Here is a 21992-nt window from a genome sequence, read left to right as displayed (position 1 = left end):
CTGACATTCTTACATATTCTTCTAGTGTTACTTGTAATTTTTCCAAAGATTTAGCCAGTTCTGATAGGTACAATAGCACATCATTGGCAAATAGACTGATTTTGTGTTCTTCCACCCAACTTTGAAGCCCTTTATATCCAAATCCATTTTTATTATCTCCACCAGTGGAGACAGGAGGCATCCCTGTCTACTTGATTTACTTAAGGGGAACAACACCATCATCTGATTATTTGTTGTTATTTTAGCTTGTGGTTTATGGTATAATGTTTTTATCCAATTTATAAATGTTCTGCATATATTATATTTTTCCAATGTTTTAAATAAAAAAGGCCATTCAAAACAGTCGAATGCTTTTTCCTTGTCGAGGGAGAATGTAATATTTAGATTTCATTCAAATTTAGCAATGTGCATTATATTAAATAATCTTCCTAGAATATTTGAGGAATGCCTTCCTTGAACAAATGCTGCTCGATTCGTATGTATTAGTTTTGGTAAGTATTGTCCTAACCTATTAGCCAATGCTTTCACAAGGATCTTATAATCAGCATTTAATAGGGATATTGGTCTGTATGACAAAGGTTTTAGTGGGTCCCTATTCTTTTTTGGTAACACTGTAATATTTGTGTTTGAGAATGACTCCAGGAGGATCTGTTTTTTCCACAGCTTGGTCCAGGACATCCATTAAAAGGGACATTAATAATTATTTGAATTGTCTTTGGTAGCTGTGTGGAATGATCTTCCGGGAGAAATAGTGGCGGCGGAGTCAATTGTATTATTTAAGAAAAGGTTGGACAGGTATATGGATGAGAAGAAGATGGAGGGTTATGGGCATTGTGCAGGGAGGTGGGACTAGAAAGGGGTGTTTGGTTCGGTGCGGACTAGAAGGGCCTAATGGCCTGTTTCCGTGCTGTAATTGTTATGTTATGTTAAAACTCAGCTGGAAATCCATTCTCTCCCAGTGATTTCTTAGCCTGTAGGGTCCCCAGGGCCTTTTCAATTTCTTCCCTTGTGAAGGGACTACTTAATTCTATCCTTCCTCTCTTTTCCAGCCTTGGAGGTTTGACATTCAACAAAAGTTCTTTCATTTCGTTCTCATCTCCTCATAATTCTGATTTGTATAGTTACATGTAATATTGTTTGAAAGTCCAGAAGGGGCTTTTTTTTGCTTATATACTAGAGTGTTTGTTTCTGTTTTTATAGCATTTATCATTCTTGATGACTCCTCTGTTTAATCTGCCAAGCTAAAACTTTGTGAGCCTATTCACCTAACTCATAATATTGTTTAGTTTTTAATATAGCTTTTTCTGACTTATATGTTTGTATTGTATTATATCTTAGGTTTCTATTCTCCAGTAATCTATATTCTTCTTATAGTCCTGTTCTTTGATATTTTTTTTCTAATTCTTTAATATCCTTCGCTAAACTGTTTATTTCTGCCCTATGTTCCCTCTGAAGATTCTTCAACCAGGATATAATTTGTCCCCTTAAATATGCTTCAAGCGTGTTCCATATCAGATTTATTTCACAAAATATTTCTATCTGGCTCTTTATAAATTTGCAGTAGTCTGGTTTTTTTAAGCAATGCAGTATTGAGATGCCATCTGTATACATCTTGCTTTTCCATTGTTGCTCTAATGTCTGATAGAAGCCTCACGAGATATTCTGTTTATATCACTACTTTTTAATTGGGCAGACATTAAAAATGGCAATCCTTGTATTTGAGTTGTGCATCCTTGAGTAAAAAAAAAGTAGTCTCTCTCTCTCTCTGGGATTTATTTGCCTCCATACATCGATAAGATTTAGATTTTTCATATATGAAATTATGGTTGTTGCTGCTTTCACTCTTGTTATTCTTGCCAATTTATCTAGTATTGGGTCCAAGCAGAAATTAAAGTCTCCTCCAATTAATATATTTTGTCTTCCCTCTGCTGTTTTTAACAAGATGTCCTTCATAAAGGCTTCATTGTCATAATTCAGGGTATAAATATTCATAAATGTCCATGCTTCTCCATAAATTTTACAGTGTGCTATTACATACCTTCCAGCTTGATCAATCAAGGTATCTTCTATAAACAATGGTTTATTTTTATTAATTAGAATAGCTACCCCTCTTGCCTTTGAACCAAAGGAAGACGTTATTATTTGTCCCACCCATCCTCTTTTTAATTCATCATGTTCCAATTTGGTAAGATGTGTTTCCTACAAAAAGATTATATCCACTTTTAATTAAGTATGCCAAGACCTCTTCCCCTTCACCAGCCCGCTTATCCTGTTAATGTTAATAAACTTTAGTGTTTTATCTATACCATTTCTCACACAAGTATTTTATTACAATAATATCTTCCCAATTTTCTAAATACTGTCGTAACATTTCCCTATTAAAAGACATTTCTTACACATACATTTCCCCTTTAAGAAACACACACACATCTCTAGCTCTGACAGTGACGTTGACAATAGTACCCGGAAGTTCATGAGAAAGGCCCACAGGTTGTTCTTCTGAAGAAACTCTTCCTTTGGCACCATCTTTTAAAATCGCTCCTCTCCCGGCATCATCTTCCCCCCACCCCAAGTCGGAATTCTCACCTTGCTGCTTTCCTTACCACCTGTCTTTTCAGAGCTCTCCATATAAATAATTTTTTATTCTTTTAACAGTGGAAACAAGATGGCTCAGTACTATTAGTGTAAATAAAAAGATACGTCTTTCAGTTAGCACCTTTCAGCTGGCGATTTTATTCTTTTCAGAACTTTCTTAAAAATTCTTCCACTTCTTTATTCTTGAAAATTTGTCAATTACCTTCTGAGACATCCACCCTTAGCACTGAATACTTAAAGTTTTTAAGATCACAGTTGTCTCTTTACCTCATCAAATTCCTTTCTTTGTTTGACCAAGGCGGGACTGAAGTCCTAGAAAAACATCATTTTTGCATTGTCCACCACTAATGGGCCGTTATTTTTTGAACATTCATATGCTGCTTCCAAGATCACATCTCTCTCTTGGTAATTTAAAAGTCTTACCAGGACTGGTTGTGGTCGCTGTTCGGTGTTTCTTCTGGGTCTGGTAAGCACCTTAAATTTACAACTTTGCATTTAACATATTTTGTCCCAGCATTTGTGGGATCCATGTTTCAAAGAAACTCACCACATCTTTTCACTCTATTCCTTCTCTCAGTCCAATGATTCTTACATTGCTACGTCTGCTAAAATTTTCCATATGGTCGATCTTGTCCATCAGTGCTTTATTTTCTGTATCCTATAGTTTTGCTTTTTCTTCCACTGCCACTTCCACTGTTTTATCCAGATTAGCCTCTGAATGAGTCATTCATTCACTTAAGTCATCCACAACTTCTTTAATTTTCATTACCTTCTCTGATATATCTCTCGTCGCTGATTCCATACTCATAAAACGACTGCATAAAGTTTCCTGTATGTTCAGGATAGAGGTTTTGTCCTGGGCCGATTTCCCAGCTCTGCAGGCTTTAGCCGGTCCCAAGGCCCTTGATGAGTCACTCGTCATCAAGCTTCCACTCGATGTTCCTGGCTGAGCTATTACTTCTTCAGTTTTTGTTCTCAGTTGCCTCGGTCGTTTCTGATTTTTGAGCTTTTCAAATACTTTTTATGGAGAGCTCTTTCAAACACTTTTGCTCAGCACATTAGCCTGGCCACACCCCCCACTTTCATTAAGTTAATAGTTTTGTGTCACTTCAAACCTACTCACAAATTGTTAAAAGAAAAACAAAGGATTCTTTTAAAGAATATTAAAGCAGTCATTTATAATTAAATCAAATCAGAAAATAAACCGCACAACTGTTTTAAAAAAAAATTAAATTTGTGTTATTGGCAAAAGAAGCAAGTTCCAAAGAAAATAGCAAGTGCATCATTAACCATTTTCCTTTTTAGAAGCTAATCAAGCTGCTATGTTTTGCAAACTGTTTCAACATGTGAACATGTGCAGATACAGTTTCAAACCAAAAGAAAGGAGTTAAATTACTCAAGATCAAAGCTCGGGTAACATTTTGGGTATGGGTGAGAAAATAATGGCGACTTTTCATTTTTCTCCCTTAGGCAAACCCTCAGAATCAAGTTCCATTCTGAAAATATAATGAGCCCTGTATAGGATCTGCAGACTGCAAACTGGGAAAAGAGTGGTTGGGTAGTCATTTTAACTCTTGTCAGTACCCTTTGCCCTCCTGAGCACAAAATAATCTTCATTTGGACTTCCAGCACTGCATAAGACAATTCCAGTCCCTCATTACTGACAACCACTTTTTCACAGACACTATTTGAAAGACTGGAGACTTCACCCGGTTGCCTTGGTCAACATTCACCGCTTAGCCAACATCTCTCAAAACAATTATGCCCTGGTCAGTCAGTCCATTATTGTTTTTGGCACCTTGACTGGCTTGCTTCCCTAAAGAACACAACAAACAAATTTCAAAGAAGTATTCTGATGAAAGTTCATCAACTTCACTGCTTCTACCTTTCCAGATGCTGACTGACCACAAGATGATTTTCTTCTTTTACTTTGAAAAGTTTTCTATTAAAGAAATAAAGCCAACAGGATACTAAATGTGTGGTCCTTGTAGTCCTATAAGGAGCCCAGCAGGCTCCCAAAATCAATGTGATAAAACTGTTTACAATGAGTGAACATTGAATACCAGTACTTGACAAAATTCCATTATGAACCACTCTGCTTTTCTTGATAATAATAGGAAAAAGAAAAATTAAATTCCATACGAAATGATCAAGATTCAATGACTTGAGACAGAAAAGCCAGAATCCCCTGGAGAAATTGCATTCTCTGTCACTTATCAATCAAATTACAACCTGGCTGCAAAAACATTCAGATATACATTTATCCTCCTTGAAAGCCTTACCTTCATTTGAGGCAAGATGGGCAAGGAAACCAATGATCTGCACAGTCTTGCCCAGTCGGGAGTCATCAGCCAAAATCCCATTCAACTTCCTTCTATGCAGACCAGCTAACCAGTCAATGCCAATCTGCTGGTATTCCCGGAGAGTCCCATGAAGCAAGAAAGGAGCAGTGTTCCTCACCTGGTAAAGAGACAGAAATTGGTTCTTAGACTGGACACTACTTTACTGCACCACAAAGGCATCCCAGAAACTAGATTACCGAGGATGAATAACGAGCTATGCCCTTTGGCAGGAGAGGTTCAGCAGCAGCAGAAACTTCAGCAATGTCCTTTCTTGGTCTCCTTCCTTCAGCTGGATTGGTGTTCATTCTCTCTGACACTCTGTATTGGTCAACGCTCAGTAAAGAATCAATAACCACCTCTTGCTCCGCACAGCCAAATTCAGCAGTAAACTCTTCCATTTCTGAAAGAGAGAGATTCATCAGTATCCACACTGAAATGAGTTGCACCAGATACATAAAATTTCTATTAATCTTCATATCAAGAAGGTTTAAGCTCAGGAAACAAGGAGATGAAATGACTATCCATCAATAATTTCTATTGTGCAAGGTTACAACGATCTTGATGGATGTACTGCATACCTTCATCAACCTCACAGTCATCATCTTCACTATCAGAAGATTCTGGAACTGGCCAGTCAAAGTTTTCTGAGTAAGCACCAGCGTACTGTCGAACAAGTTCTTCCAAAGGCATTTCAGCTGCAAGCAAATTAAAAACAATTGCAAGAGAACACAGAAAAAGGCCACACAGACCTTCAAAGTACTAATCTTTCAATTAGCTCCCAGATGCCAAATTCCCCCACTTCATTTGCCTACTTTACCTCCAGTTCTTTTGATTTTTATCGCCCAAACAAAAATCTGCTAAAAATCTTCAAGACCTCTATGTGGATGAAGTGTTTAGCAGCTTCATCTCTCTGTCATGCACATATGGCTTACCTGCAACACATTCATTTCATTTTTTCAAACTCAGCACTTTATTTCAAAATCTTTTTGAAATTTCCCTTAGCTACCTTCCAAGCAACCCTGGGATGATTTAGTATCAGTTAATCCAAGAATGATGGTGATAATTTCAAAAATTTATAGCTTTATTTTGTCAATCACTTTCTAAAATAAAGGCAGAATGGGAGCAAGAATTGGAAATGAAATTTGAAGAGAAACTGGGAAGAGGCTATTGACAGAATTCACTCTGTCTGTGCCCGGTTGGGACTTGTTCAGTTTGAAGTGCTGCTCAGGGTTCATTTTTATAAATGTAAATTGTCAGCCATTTATCCAGAAGTAGAGGACAAATCCAATAGATGTAATGGCTCCCCTTGTCACCCAAGTCACACGTTTTATCAATGTCCCAAAATACAAGGATTCTAAAGCAGAGTCTTTAACACATTATCCAAAATATTCAAAGTTAATTTGCAACCGTGCCCGTTGACTGTAATATTTGGAATCTCTGCAACTCCCTAAATTCACTGCAGAAGGCATCTGATTGTATTGCATTGGAAGTCTGATAGGTATCCCTCTATTACACAATGGATTAAGACCATTTTCTTCATTAAACTGGAGAAAATCAAATATCTATTAAGAGCATCCACCACAATTTTTTTCATAAATAGCAACCTTTTATGCATTATTTCTCTGAAATACAAGTACCTACAGACTAAATGTCTGTGCGGTGTATGTATTACCATAATCGGTAATATTCTGATGAAACTGTCAGCAAATATGGCAAGGAGGTCAGGGAGTGGCTGGACTGTGTGTGTACTTGAGAACGTTTGTGAATATTCATGCATATATGTGTTGGTTTTTCTGTTAAAAACGGGTGGGGGGGGGAAATAAGCCCCTCTTCTTGTATAAGCAAAATACAAGCAGCCATCTGAATAAACATACGATATGATGAGGAAAGGTGAGAATTGATTTTGGCTCTGTGAAAGGAGACAGAGGGAAAGGGGGGAGAGAGAGAGAGAAATGTGTTGGGAGGAAAAGAGAAAAAGGTCAATGATAGTGGGGGGGGGGGGTGGTTTAACAAAAACTGGAAAATTCAATGTTAATGTCGTTCTTGACTTGCCCTGGTGTGGAAAAATACTGGAGATGCCTTCCATACTTAATCTTTCATTCTTGACAAATTTGGAGCCAACTCCTTTGGTTGCTCTTTTTGGAACAACGGGAAAGGGTGATGTTCTTTTGACTCCAATTAAATGTCGAAATCTATCCTTTACTTCTTTTAGCTAGGTGAGCAATATTACTTAGATGAAAGGATGCTGCCCCACCCACTCATGCTCAATGCTGAGAGACATTATGTCATGTTTGAACTTAGAAAAGATTCGTTATTCACGAGTACAAGATTTCAAATGTTGTGGGGGCTATTTGTGAGTAATTTTCATGGTCTTCAATACAATACTTGATTTTTATTTGTTTTTTTCTGTTTTCATTTTATTATTAAATATGCTTATTATCATACAATAAGGATAAAGTAAGGATGGATTTTTCCCTAATCGGGATAAAATTATAAATAGGTTTATGAATTGTAGCTATGCCTTACGATTTCTGTATCTTCTTTTTTACTGATTTGTTATTTACACTTAACACTCCAGAATTGCTTTTTGTACTTTTATGTCTTTTGTTTTGCTTTAAAATCAAACTAATAAAAATAATTTAAAGAAATATTATTAATGCCATCCAGTTGGATGGTGCTCAGACAATTTGCAGTTGGTCTCAGTACGACAGAACTGTCAGCAAGGGAATGGGATGGGGAATTGAAATAGGTGGCTACTGGGAGATCCTATTGTAGCAAACAGCCGAGAAGCTCAATGAAGCAAATAGCCGAGAAGCTCAATGAAGCAATCAGCCGAGAAGCTCAATGAAGCAAACAGCCGAGAAGCTCAATGAAGCAAACAGCCGAGAAGCTCAATGAAGCAATCTCCCAGTCTGCACCGTCTTTCCCATGTGGAGAAGACCATAACAGAAGCACCGGATGCAGTAGATGACTGCTACAGATTCATAAGTGTTGCTTCATTTGAAAGGACTGTTTGGGGCTCTGAATGGTGGTGAGGGAGGAAGTGGGGGTGTAAGTGAAGCATCTCCTGCAGTCACAGGGGTACATGCTAGGACAATTGGTGGGGAGGGAGGAGTGGACAAAGTCATGGAGGGAGCAATCTGTGATTCCTGTCATTTCAACAAATAAAAAGTGGAACAATTACCTTGCTTGGCTAAATCTGCCAGTTCAGTTTGATGGTCAACAGTGCCTTCAACAGCTTCCTGTTCTTCAATGGTTTCCTCACAGTCTTCAACTGAAATTGAATGTGGTAACCGTTTTAATTCCCTCTGCAGGCAGGTATAAATATAAATAATGGCTGACGACAACCTATGACCAACGAACCTGTGTCCCCAGCATCACCAGATTTTCTTCTGCCTTCATTACCCAATGGTTCCTGTAAAGTAAAATTTTGTGATTTCAGACACAACACTCACCATGGTAACTTAACCTTCAGTAACTACCATAATTCTAAAATATTTCTGCTCTCAAACTTCTCACTCCAAAATGAACAGAGATGGAGTTCCCCTAGCCCTCACCTTTCACGCCAACATCCATCTGCAACAGAATCCCACCACCAGATAGATCTTTTGCTCCCACCTTCCAAAGGGACCACTTTCTCCACAACACCATGATTTGTTCATCCATCCCCATCTAATATCTGAAAACTGGCACCTTCCCCTACAATAGTAGAAGCTCCACACTTGCTCCTGCACCTTCTCCTTCACCACCATCCAGCGATATATATATATGGCCTCTTTTATATCAGCAAGATGATGGAGTCCATTTAGCAGAACACCTACACTCTGTCTCCAATGTCTTTTAAATTCCCCTTCCCACAGGGACCTGTCTGCCCACCACCTCCTTCACTGCCAGGGTGAATCCCAACACAAACTGGAAGAACACCTCATATTCTGCTTGGTACAAACATTGAACATCCCAATTTCAAGTAGTCCTTACCTCCCATGTTCACCCCCTTTCTCCTATTCCACCAATTCATTTTTATTCCCTTTCCCTTACCTAGTGCTCCCCTTCATCCCACTCCCTCTCCTGGTTCCATCCATTTACGACCTATACACCAGCTGCCAGATCTCCTCTCCAACTGCCCTTCATCTCTCCATGAATGGGGCCCATTATCACCTTCATACTTCCAAATTCTAGCCTGTGTGTGTCTGCTCATCACCCTCCACCCTTTATCTCCCTCCCTCCACCCACCTCTATTTTTCTTGCTGGCTTCCACCTCCCACCCTTCTGTCTGTCTCCCAACTTCACTTCTTCCTCCTCCTGGCTTCTTCTTCCTATCACCGTTCATCTGTCCTCAGTTCACCTATCAGCCTGTCTCAATCATCAACCTCTCTTTATACTGACAATCTTTCCTCTCCCCAGTGTTGATGGAGGGCCTCAAGCTAAAAAGTTAACAAATCAGATGCTGTTTGACCACCTGCTTTCCTCAAGGAATTTGCTTTTTGCAAAAAAAATTATTTACTCATCTATTTTAAATCTGAATTACTTCTCCACATTGGTAACAGCTTCAAACTTGATCATTTTTAAAAAACAGAAAACACTCTTGATCTTTTACTTCATTGCTTTTTATACATTCTGAAAAGGACTCAAAAATCCCTATCAACATTACAATTTAAATAGCTGATTATAGGATGGTTTATTTGAGAACTTACTGTATCACTCTGCTTTTCTGACAAGGGCCATGAAGAAACAGAAATGGGATCTGAAAAAAAGTAGCTAAATGTTATAATTACAGATCACAAGGATTTACGTTTCAAGTCAATATACAATCTGTGGGATACTTGCACTTTGCATTGGCATGTCAAAAGAAACTCAGCAATTTTAAAATAAATATTGAACTACATTCTTAACCTTTGTTTGATGAACCCTTTCGTAAAAGTAATGCTTTCTTTCTTTGCTCCTCCATATAAAGCTGCAATTTGACTTCTACAACCTGCAAAGATAAAAACAGAACTTTAAGAACATTATTTACCATTCCATACTCAATAGATTTTCTTCATTAAGCAACTGGGGAGAAAAAGAATGTTCTCAATGCCAGGAACTACTTCCAAAAGGATTTCTTCTTTACATTCAGACATTTTGAAGAGAATGTTGAAATATAGCTATTGGTATTGCTGAAGAAAATAATATGCAAGACATGTTCCACAGAGAAGCCCAAGCCAATACAGAGATGCTAGAGGGTCACGATGCTCATGTTAAAGGAGAGGAAGACTGAAAGAAATCGGTTTATAGGATTTTTCAGAGTATTTGAGTCCAGGGATGGCATTATTGCACTCAACTGGGATTTCTAAAAGTGGAATGAGACACAAACTTCCAACGAGCACAATTTCTTCTTCAAATCCTCAAGACTTCATCTCTTTCCCACTATACAAACAACCCTTCACTATCTTAATAGTGTCAAGATGAAAGAAACCTAATCTGTTTATATTCATAATATTCACACAGTTGTATAAAGGAAGGGAATGAGTCAGCATACAGGATGGAGATTGAAAACTTGGCTGAATGGTTCACCAACAACAACCTTGCACTTAATGTCACCAAAACTAAGGAGCTGATTGTTGACTTCAGGAAAGTCAGAGGTATACAATCTCGTGATCATTATGGGATCAGAGGTAGAGAGGGTGAGCACATTTAGATTCTTGGGAGTCACTATTACAGAAAATATTTTCTGGACCCAACCCACCAATGGCATTGTGAAGAAAGCACGTCAGCACCTCTACTTCCTCAGGGGTTTGCAGAGGTTTGGTATGACACCAGAAACCCTGACAAATTTTTGGAGGTGTGGTGGAAAGTGTACAGATCGGCTGCATCACAGTCTGGTATGGGAAAACCAATACCCCTGAGCATAAAACCTTCTAAAAGGTAGTGGACATAGCCCAGGACATCTCAGGCAAAACCCTCCGCCCTATTGAGTACATCCTACATGGAACACTGTCGTCGGAGGGAAGCAGTAATCATCAAAGACTTGCACCCCCCTAGCACATGCTCTGTTCTCATTGCTGCCATCAGGAAAGAGGTATAGGTGTCACAAGATTTGCACCGCCAGGTTCAGGAACAGCTACCTCTCCACCATCAGACTCCTCAGCAACAAACTCAATCAGAGACTCATTTAAGGACTCTTATGCACTTTATTGATTTTCTTTTGTTCTCTCTGCATTGTATACTTTGTTTACATTCATTATCTATTTACAGTATTTTTAATTTGTTTACCTGCTTATGCTATATACAGTTTATTTTTTGCACTACAATTAATGGTAATTCTGCCATGCCTGCAGGAAAAAGGAATCTCAGGGCTGTATGCCATGTCATGTATGTACTCTGACAATAAATCTGAATCACTTCAAACTGGCATAACATATCCTCCACAATAGGTTCTGTGGACTTTGATATGAACAGAAAATTCATTACTGACCACCTCATCCATCACAAACAAGTGTGTGAATATGTACAAGCCAACATATCTCATTCAAATATTCGAGTTATGAGGCAGATAACTGAAGTCATTGTCAGAAAACTACTTGCTTGTACAAAGATTCATTGACATAGAAATACATCTCAATAGCCCTTACACAAAAACAACAGAAGTTTTGAGACTGGTGACCAAAAAGTGACCAATTTGTAAAGTTTTAAGGAGCAAATGAGAGAAGGGAAAGGCCACAAGGCCTTGCGAGGGAATTCCAGAATTTTGGGCCAAGGCACAGTGGGTGACATTAAGTGGGGATGCACAGTAACTTTACAACAAACATGAGAAAATATCAATGATAAGACACAAGCAGCATCACACCTACCCTTCAGCATGCTGATTAAACAGCTTTGACAACATATTCAAAAGCTTCTCACAATGCAAGTATCTCAGACATTCTGTTTATAGACTGTTTATAGGAACCTGTCCAACTGGCCGATTAAAGAATAACTTTTTTAACTCTCAAAATCTTCAGATATTTCACCTTTTCAATATTATGCCAAAAATGCAGCACTTCACGAGCAACCAAAGCTGCTTTTCTTCTTAATTTGGCATGTTCTTCTCTCTTTGCTCGCTCTTCATTCAGCTTCTGCTCTTCATGATGGCGTACAACAGTTCGTGCAAGCTGGTTACGAAAAACAATGAATAATTATTATTACAAACACACACATACACATTATTCATACACACGTACATATATTCATTTATATTCACTCCATCTACCAACGATGCATAACAGCTGCCGCACGATGGACAAAATTACTGGAGATACACACCCAGATTACTCCAACAGCATCTCCCAACCTACAACATCTACCACCAAAGGGGGAGAGTACAGGGTTATCTCACCACTTGCAGACTTCCATTCAAACTGCACACCAGACTGACTTGGAAATATATTGCCATCCTTCATCTTCTGGGTCTAAATCTTGGAACTCCCTACCCTTTGGCACTTTGTGGGAAACTTTCATCAGAAATACTGCTGTGGTTCAAGAAGATAGCTCACCACCACCTTCTGAGTGCAATTTAGGAAAGACAATAAATGCTAGCCTTGCCAGCCATGCCAGATCCCAAAAATAGAACAAAATATTATCCATCTCAGATGACATTTGCTTTGAGCCAATGCTATGATTTTGATACAATAGGAGCAGCTGCAAAAAACATTTCCATAGATAGTAGGTATCCTGAGCACCTATTAATGCACATGCTTTCTTTATGGCCAGAGACACATTTACTTTTTTAGCAATGCCCATCTTCCACCTCCTCTCTTGTGCAAAATCTGCCGCCATCCACTGCATTTCTTCCAGCAAGTAATCCCAATGAGATTTCGGCCGTGCGGCTTCCTGGAGTCGAGGTAGCCTTCTCATTGACCACAATCCCTCTTTTCTAAGTTCTGAAATTCGTTGATGTATCTGGTTTTCCTATCAATGAAATGAAGCAGGGAATAGTCAACAGCACATAGATCATGGGAAATTAAGCACATCACTGATGAACTTAATCCCCACCACATTCAGGCTGATGCATTTTGGGAACTTAAATATTTACAAGTACATAACTGTGCAATACCCAAAGATCTCCTGAAGAAGGGCTCAATCCCAAAATGTTGACTGTCTTATACTTTCTATGGATGTTGCATGATCTGCTGAGTTTCTTCAGCAATTCTGTGTACAGCATTAGACCCAGCATCTGCAGATTTTATTTGTTAACCTATCGCAGAACTGTACCGTATGGTATCGTGCACAATTCTGGTTGACACTTGAGAAAGGGTGCGGTCACACAAGGCAGAGAATGCAGAAGAGATTCATTAAGATGTTGCCTGCAATGGAGGGACGTAGTTACGAGGACAGATTGAATAGAGTGGGTTTATTCTCATGGGTCTAGGATATTGCTGGGTGATCTTAGGGAAGTTTATAAAATGATGAGAGAAATTAGAGAACAGATAGCTAAAAAATTTTTTTTTGAGGGGGCAGGGATATCTGAATCTAGAGGGTATAGGTTTAAGAGGGGAAAATTCATGAGGTCTGTGCTTAAAGCTTTTCTGCACAAAAAGAAGTACAGGTACACGATCCTTTATCCGGAACCCTTGGGGCACAGTGTGTTCCAAATTTCAGATTTTTCCGGATTTTGGAAAGCCCATCCAAATTGTACTGCCGGATCCACCCCCACCCCCTTCTGTTGCCCAGTTGTCTTCCCCAACCGCTGGTCCCTCGGCTGCCTGTACGTCTCCCCCGACCACCGGTCCCTCAGCTGTCTCCCATGACCACTGGTCCCTCGGTCGCCCGGCAGTCTCCCTTGGCCGCGGACCCTCAGCAGTCCCCCCCGACCGCCGGTCCCTCAGCCGCCTCCCCCGACTGCCGGTCCCTCGGCCGCCCGGCAGTCTCCCCCAAACGCCGGTTCCTTGGCCGCCTCCCCCAACCGCCGGTCTCTCAGCCGCCTCCCCCAACCACCGGTCCCTCGGCCACCTCCCCCGACTCCCAGTCCCCACTTGCCGGATTTTGGAGCTTTCTGGATTTTATATGTCTGGATAAAGGATCATGTATCTGTAAATATCTGAAACAAGCTGCCTGAGGAGAACAACTTTTAAACTTCTGAAACAGCAGGTACTTGCACTGGAATGGCATAGGAGCATTTGGGTAAACGAGATTAGCAATAGATGAGCACCACTTCTGGTGTGAATAAGCAATGCATGGAATTGAGGGGGGAAAAAAACTGCCATTTCAAAATCTGTCACAAGGATATATCAATATTGAAAAGGAAGATTTCTGTCATCGCCTCAAACCGTGCATCTTGGCGCCTCACAGTTTGGCGGGCAGCAACCTCCTTTGAAGAAGACCGCAGAGCCCACCTCACTGACAAAAGGCAAAGGAGGAAAAACCGAACACCCAACCCCAACCAACCAATTTTCCCCTGCAGCCGCTGCAACCGTGTCTGCCTGTCCCGCATCGGACTTGTCAGCCACAAACGAGCCTGCAGCTGACATGGACTTTTACCCCCTCCATAAATCTTCGTCCGCGAAGCCAAGCCAAAGAAAGAAAGAAAAAAAGAAAATAACTTCTAGATCATATATAGCCTATCATTCCCACTCTATAATATGCCATTTCGAGAACCATCTCAAACAAAGGAATAAAACACACTCCACGATAGGTTCAATAATTAAAAACATGATTTTTTTTTTCAATGCTTAAGGAATGAAAGGATATGGGATCAATGTAAAATAGAGATGAAGTAGTCTCTTGTAGATTTCTACAGGTGTGCTGTGGAGAACATTCTGACTGGTTGTATCACTATCTGGTATGAAGGTGCCAAAGCACAGGACAGGAAAAGACTACAGAGAGCTGTGAACTTGGCCAGCACCATTATAGGTATCAGTCAAGTTTATTGCCATCTGACTGTATAAGTACAACGCAACAAAACAGTGTTCTCCGCTCCTCAGTACAAAACATGCAGACACACAGCCAGACATAAAATACAGACAAATAATATATGTGTACAATAGACAAATATTTTATATATAAAAATAAATATTGTTTTGTACAAATGAGAGTATCAGATAGTTAGAGTGAGTAGTTCCTTTGGTCATTCATCATTCTCACTGCCTGTGGGAAGAAGTTGTTCCCCAGCCTGTTGGTGCTGGCTCTGATATTCCTGTATCTCTTCCCCGACAGGAGCCACTGTGTGCAGGGTGGAAGGTGTCCTCAATGATTTTGCGCGCCATCTTCAGACAACAATCCTGGTAGATCACGTCAATGGGGGAGAGGGAGATTCTAGTAATCCTCTCTGTCACTCTCATGGTCCTGTAGATTGACCTCTGATCCATTTCTCTGCAACAACCATACCACACTATAATGCAGCTGACCAGGACGTTCTCAATAGAGATCCTATAGAAGTTGACATAATGGTGGCAGGTAGCCTTGTCCACTTCAGTCTTTTCAGGAAATGCAGTTGCTGTTGCACCTTCCTGACAAGTGAGAAGTTGAATGTTCACAATAGGTCACTAATTAAGTGGACCCCAAGAAACTTGGTGCTCTCCACTCTCTCTACAAAAGAGTTGTTGATGTGTAGTGGAGGGTGGTCATTCCTGGTCCTTCTGAAGTCCACGATCATCTCCTTTGTCTTGCCCATGTTGAGACTCAGATTGTTGTTATTGCACCATTTCACAAAATTTTCCACCTCTTCTCTGTAGGGCGACTCATCGTTGTTGTTGATGAGACCAACTACTGTTGTGTCATGACATTGTTGGAGCTGGATCTGGTGACACAGTCATGGGTCAGTAGTGTGAACAGGAGTGGGCTTAGCACACAGCCCTGAGATGCGCCAGTTCTCGAATCCATCTTCACTCCATCGAGGACATCTACAAGAGGCAGTGTCTTAAGACAGCAGCCTCTATCTTCAAAGACCCTTACTATCCAGGCCATGACCTCTTCACACTTCAACCATCAGGAAAGAAGTACAAAAGCCTCAAGATGAATACTCAATAGTACAGAAACAGCTTTTTACCCTCTGCCATCAGATTTCTAAATTGACAATAAACACAGATACAACCTCACTTTTTTTTCTTTTGCACTAATTTATTCGGGGTTTTTTTATCACTATAATTCATTGCAATAATCGCACCTGTAATGCTGATGAAAAACAATGAATTTCATGATATGCTCATGACAATAATTCTGATTGTATCTGTTGTTTTGGCCGCAGGCGCCAGCAGTGTCCTGAGATCTGTAGGCCTCTTCCTGTACGATGCATGCACGAGAGCTGGTACTGCTTACTGAGTCGGTGCGTGGCAGTGCATACGTGGTTGGCTCGGCAACTTCAGCTGGGGATGGCACGTCCCCTGGTGCGCATGCGACATGGACAGGATTGATGCATGCGCGCTTGGCTTAGGCCCGGCAGTGAATGGCTGCAACATGGAGCATGGTTACATACCTGCTTGGCCCTTCAGCTCAGTGGTTGAAGCTGGGGCCAGTGTACCACAAAAGGAGCAAACGCAGGAGTTGTGCGTATGCTTAAAATGAGGATCGCCAGCATGCACCTGTTATTGGAAACCAGGAGTAGGGTAAGTTAGGGGTTGACAATTTATGTTGATCACTTCGCAATGCAATGATAGATTACAAATTACTTATTACATAGAATGTCATAGGGATGTTTAGTAAGAAAAGTTATTTGTTAAAGATAATCAGTATTTTACAGGCATTAGCCATTTTGCATTTAATATTATAGATTGTTTGAGAAAATTCAACTGGGCTTTGTTACTGATTTATGCAAGAAACGCATCACAGACAAACTCCTAACTTCGCCTCCAAGCAACTATACAAGAAACAGGAAAGAAGTCGCTACATTAAGTCATCAGAAATTGCTGTAATAAGACAACAGAAATTGTTCTACTAAGGCAACAGAAATTTGTTTTACTAAGGCAACAGAAATTTGTTGTCCTAAGTGAACAGAACCTGTTGTATTTAGTCAACAAAGAATTATTTTTGGAACAGAAAATAGAAAATAATCCCTCTGTGCTTGGAGCGATATTGAAAATAAAATGGTGGCCACCTTGGAAATCCCTCGAGCTTGAGGCAGTTTGTAATCCACATCCATCTGCCCTGAGTATTGGCCAGAGAAGGATCTAGATCTAGAGTGTCCAAAAGACATGTTGGTAAAACCATTTCTTGAAAAACACTTTGGACTGCTGTAAAAGGAGCAAGAATTGTGTTGTGAGAATGAAAAAACTTGGTGGCTACTTTCCAAGCTTTACTCAACTTAACTGTACAGTTACAGTTAGAAATTACAAGAAAGGCGCATTCTAATTTCTAAATTCCTAAAGAGGAGCGGCGGCAGCCAGGATCAACTAAATATGAAATGCAAGCTCATTTACAATTAAGAATAACTTTGTAATATTACATTGTTCCCTCCAATAAAACACTAGCAGTATCAAGCTACTCTTTACGGGACCAAAACCTCCCAGTCGATATGGATGGGAGTTTTGGTACACGTCTGGATCTCCTGAGTTCTTGTAGAGCTACTGTTTCATCATCTTCCACTCTATGGCAGGTCACATCTTTCTCCTCCTCTTGGATTGGTACCACCAGATTGTTCGGCAAAAGGAGATGTGGGGATTGCATGGATTTCTGGACAAGGTGCCAAGTCATGAACAGACACAATTGACTCCTGTCCATCTGGGTACCTGATATTTGCATATGTTGTATTACTGACAAGGGGTTCAACTTGATTCTTATGTGGTTCATTCTTCCTAGTCCTCACAAATTTTCCTAGTAGCATGGGTCCAGGAGACATTAGCATAGAGGGCAGTGAATTTCCATGGGATGAGCGGCTTTGGATGCAAAAAACGTTCATGAGGTGTAGTATTTGTTGCTGTAGACAACAGCGATCTTTGTGAGTGCAGTAACTCAGGAAGCAACAGTTCCCAATGCTTCTCAGGCAGGTTACGTTATCTAAGGACCAAACAGACTGCCTTCCATATGATGCCATTAAACCTCTCTACCTGTCCATTCTTGATTTGGTGGTATGGTGTAGTATGACTTGTGGCAACCCCCTTCTGAGAGAGTCTTCCAGATCCTTAGACACGAAGATGGTGCCTCGATCAGAGTGCATGTAATTTGGCATTCCACATAGGTTAAATAGCAGATCCAGGCATCTGATCACTGTTGTAGTAGGCATATTTGGACATGGAAAGGCATTCATCAACTACTGTAAGTAGATATGCGTTGTGTGAAGCTGTAGGCAAGGGTCCCTTGAAATCAATACAAAGCCGTTCCATTGGGTTTGTTACTTTGATAAGAGTCCCTCCTGGTGGGTGGTAGAACTGAGGCTTTAGTTCAGCACAGACCCTGAATGAAGCACAAGTCTTCTTGACATCTTCTATAGAAAATGGGATATTCTTTGCTCTAACAAAATGGAGTAGCCAAGTTATTCCTGGATGACAAAGTCCATTGTGAATATCAGCAAATGTGAAGGTAGTAAAGGATGAACAAGTGTACGCCCATCTAAATGTGTCAGAGACCACATTCTCTTTCCCAGGACAACTAAATGCTGCAAGTTCCAACCTCCATTCTTGAATCTTTGCATTCTTTATTTTTGTATACTTTTTACTGTCAAACATAAAGGCCATTGACCTCTGTTCAGTAACCAAGCTAAAGTTGCGCCATGTCCTGTAGTGGACTGCCTCAATGATGGCAGTCGCTTCTTTCTCTACAATGTGGTGGTGCAATTCACTTCCTTGTAGCATCTTCGACATGAATGCAACAGTTGTCCTCCTTGGATAAGGACAGCAGATATAGCAATACTCTACCCCAGAAGGTAAGTTTTCATCCACCAAGTACAGGGTGGATTCCTCCAACCCTCTCTTTAGTAAGTTAAAGGCGTTTAGGGTCTTTTCCTCCATTGGAAACTTCTCTGTATTTACCACCGGTCGAATCTTTAGAAAACCCATGAATCCATTTGACATAATAAGCAAAGATCCCTAGTTCCCTTTTTAAGTTTGCAAATTTTCTGCTGGAGGAAGCTCTTGCAATGGGCAAAATCTCTCAGGATCTGGCTAAATGAGACCATTCCCCATACAGGATCCAAGGACATTAAGAGAATTCATAGACTCCACAGTTTTTGAATCATTAAATTTTAGGTGCCTCTGACTGATGGTCTTTAGGAATTTCTTAACATTTTGATCATGTCCCTCTTGTGCACGTCCAGCAATAGTGATATTATCCAGGTAAGGGAAGGCACCTTGCAGTTTTTCTTCTCTAACTTGTCCATAACTCACTGGAAGGCGGCTACCCCATTTGTGACTCCAAATGGAATCCTACAAATTGGTATAAACGTTCATTGGCTTCAAAAGCCATATACTTCGTATCTGACTTCTTCAGTGACACTTTTCAGGTCAAAGGTAGAGAACGCATTATATTTTGCAAGTTCACTTACCATTTAATAATTTCTTGGCAAGGAGTAGCATCCAATTTCATGTAGTTATTGATTGTGAATAATCCACACGGTAGGATCCTTCACCACTACCACTTGGACTTGCCATGGTGATATGCACGTCTTAATTATGCTTCTGAAAGTAATTAGTAAATTTCCTTTGGAATGAAGTCCTGATCATCTTTACTAGAGCGTGTTGATTTGGCAGCAATTGATTTACAGCTTGGTGATAAGTTTGGAAAAAGGGATGGCTCTGCTATTTTTGCTGCTGTCAGCACACAAATAATGATCAGCAACATTCAGTTCGCTCAGACAAGGGGCCTCCTTGTTCAAATTTCACACTCAGATGCTGACGTTGGAAATCCTGGCCAAGTATTAAGTCAGAACATAGGTCCTTCAATTCACCAAGTCGTGTGGCAGCATATTACTGGCTATTAAGACTAAGAGTTATGTCAACACAACATATCCTTGGGAACGAGTGTTTAAAGTTTTCTGAGACATAATAATGGATGGGTGAATCTTAAGTTTTAGTTCCCACATGAGTTTCTTGCTAATTTAATTGTCAGTGCTGCATGAATCCAACAGAGCACTTAACCTTTTACCATTCACGGTCACAAAGGTGCAGCTTGAGCAAGTCCTTGTGGCACATTAGTAAATGTAGCCAATATCTGAGAATTGAACACTGTTGCCACTGAGCTTAGTGAGGCCTTGGATTTGCACACCCGGGCATAATGTCCCTTCTTGGCACTTTTATTACAAGTAGCCTCACGTGCTGGACAGTATTCCCGTGAATGGTAAGAGAAACCTCAGAAGAAACATTTCCATTTTGTATTACAAGTGACAGCCACAGCTGGTTTCTTAAGAGCAACTGGAAGGTTATCAGGCAGCCCTGCTAAAGAATCCTTCTCACATACCTGTGGTACCTGTGATGGTTCAGGGTTCACAACTGCAACTGTATGGGCCGCTGCAGTAGCCTATACATCATTATTGCGTTGAGCTACGTCTAACACAGTAGCTTTGTTATAAGCAGTCTGTAAGTCCAGAGTTTTGTTTTCTAAGAGACGTTGATGTATTGCAGGTGAGGCAATGCCAGTGATGAATATGTCATGCATTATCTCGTTTCCACACTATGATCTCGAAAATTACAGTTTCTCTTCAACTTTTCAACTCTCTGAAGAAATCATCTAATGATCCTCCTGGTCTATGGTAACCAGTAAATGTCTCTCAAAAACCTAATTGGGAGTCTTCACATGTAAACTGTCCAACTTAGAGATAGCGGAGTCAAAATTTTCACCTGCTTCTATGTTTTTGAAAACGTTGCAACCCTCACACAGCCTAATAATGTTCTGTATTTGTTCGGTATCTTCCCCCCATAGTCGTCAACATAGTTCATGAAAATCATACGCCAGTGTCGCCACTCCTTGGCAGCTGTTGGTGAACTGGGGTTGATGTCCAAGTACTTAGACACACCACACCTCCACACCATCTTCATGCTTGACAATTAAGAAGAGTAAATTGTAAGAATGAAAAGACTTGGTGGCTCCTTTCCAAGCTTTAGTCAACTTAATTAAACTGTTGCAGTTAGAATTTAAAAGAGAGGCATGTTCTAAATTCTAAATTCCTAGAGGAGCGGTGGCAATCAAGATCAACTAAATATGAAATGCAAGCTCATGAACAATTAAGAATAACTTTGTAATATTACAAATTGTATTGAAGTCAATACGGCGGCCATCTTAGAAATGTGGAGCTGCTTTACAGTTTGCAATGCATATGCATCAGCCTGAGTAGTGGCCAGAAAAAGAATTAGAAACTTCTAATCTGTTAGAAGATGATGTTTTTCAACATGTTAGTAAAGCCATTTCTTGAAAATTAATGATATTATGGATGGATGCTGCGGTAAAAACTCAGTTGTTAACAACAATGCATTACAGCCATCAAAAAGCAGTGGACTCCTTCTGTGTATTTGTGGTAAGTTTTGAAATTGGAGTTGCTGCCGCTAATCCTTGGGAACTGCTGAATTGGCTCGTGTTGTGCACACTTGGTGCAACAGTTCGATAGACAGTGGAACAATCGAGTAAAATGGCCGCAGCTGTCGCTGGCTGCTGTTGAGGAGTAACGTATTTAACACGAGATGGTTGCAGAACTGAAGCAACAAAGGCTTGGTTCATCAGGTAACAAAGATGTTCTCATCATAAGACTGAAGCTGGCAAGTAAAGAAGAGGCAGCCTCAGTTGATGAGAGTAGACTCCATGAAAGCATTGCGAATGTTGTCAGCTGATCATAGAGTCAGTGGTATGTATAAAGGCCAAGGCCGAGTTGGCTGCTCTTCAAGCACAAATGATGAGCAGCAGCTAATCCAGCAAATAAAGCAGCGAAGGAAAGAGGAGCAGCAGCTAAGGAAGCGGCAAATGAAACAGGAGGAGCCGCTAAGTCGGCTGCAAATGGAACAGGAGAAGCAGCTATGGAAGCAACAAAAGAACCAGATGAAGCAGCAAATAGACAGGAGAAGCAGCTAAGAAAAAAAAGGAAAGAATTGGATCTGAAATCAAAACTTGTTACTAAGAAGGTTTAAATGAAGGTACTGATAAGTTTAAAGGGATCTGTTGTTCAAAGTGACCTATCTAAGAGGT

At 40.3% G+C, this 21992-nt stretch overlaps 1 protein-coding gene across 10 annotated transcripts in view; it reads right to left on the bottom strand.

Annotated features, from left to right (window-relative positions):
* ep400 (E1A binding protein p400) overlaps positions 1–21992 on the bottom strand; it is a 214171-nt gene that overhangs the window by 130706 nt on the left and 61473 nt on the right. For all 10 annotated transcript variants that reach the window (XM_069932505.1, XM_069932511.1, XM_069932506.1 and 7 more), the window contains 9 exons: positions 12678–12863; positions 11927–12067; positions 9831–9912; positions 9632–9681; positions 8301–8352; positions 8122–8211; positions 5516–5632; positions 5135–5337; positions 4878–5055 (listed from right to left, as the gene is read on the bottom strand). In XM_069932505.1, coding sequence (XP_069788606.1) covers positions 4878–5055; positions 5135–5337; positions 5516–5632; positions 8122–8211; positions 8301–8352; positions 9632–9681; positions 9831–9912; positions 11927–12067; positions 12678–12863 — 1099 coding nt within the window. The remainder of the gene's footprint in view (positions 1–4877; positions 5056–5134; positions 5338–5515; positions 5633–8121; positions 8212–8300; positions 8353–9631; positions 9682–9830; positions 9913–11926; positions 12068–12677; positions 12864–21992) is intronic.

This window comes from Narcine bancroftii, chromosome 4 (genome assembly GCF_036971445.1).
Source record: "Narcine bancroftii isolate sNarBan1 chromosome 4, sNarBan1.hap1, whole genome shotgun sequence".
NCBI classification, from domain to species: Eukaryota; Metazoa; Chordata; class Chondrichthyes; order Torpediniformes; family Narcinidae; genus Narcine; species Narcine bancroftii.
This window is presented reverse-complemented; position numbering and strand designations above follow the sequence as displayed.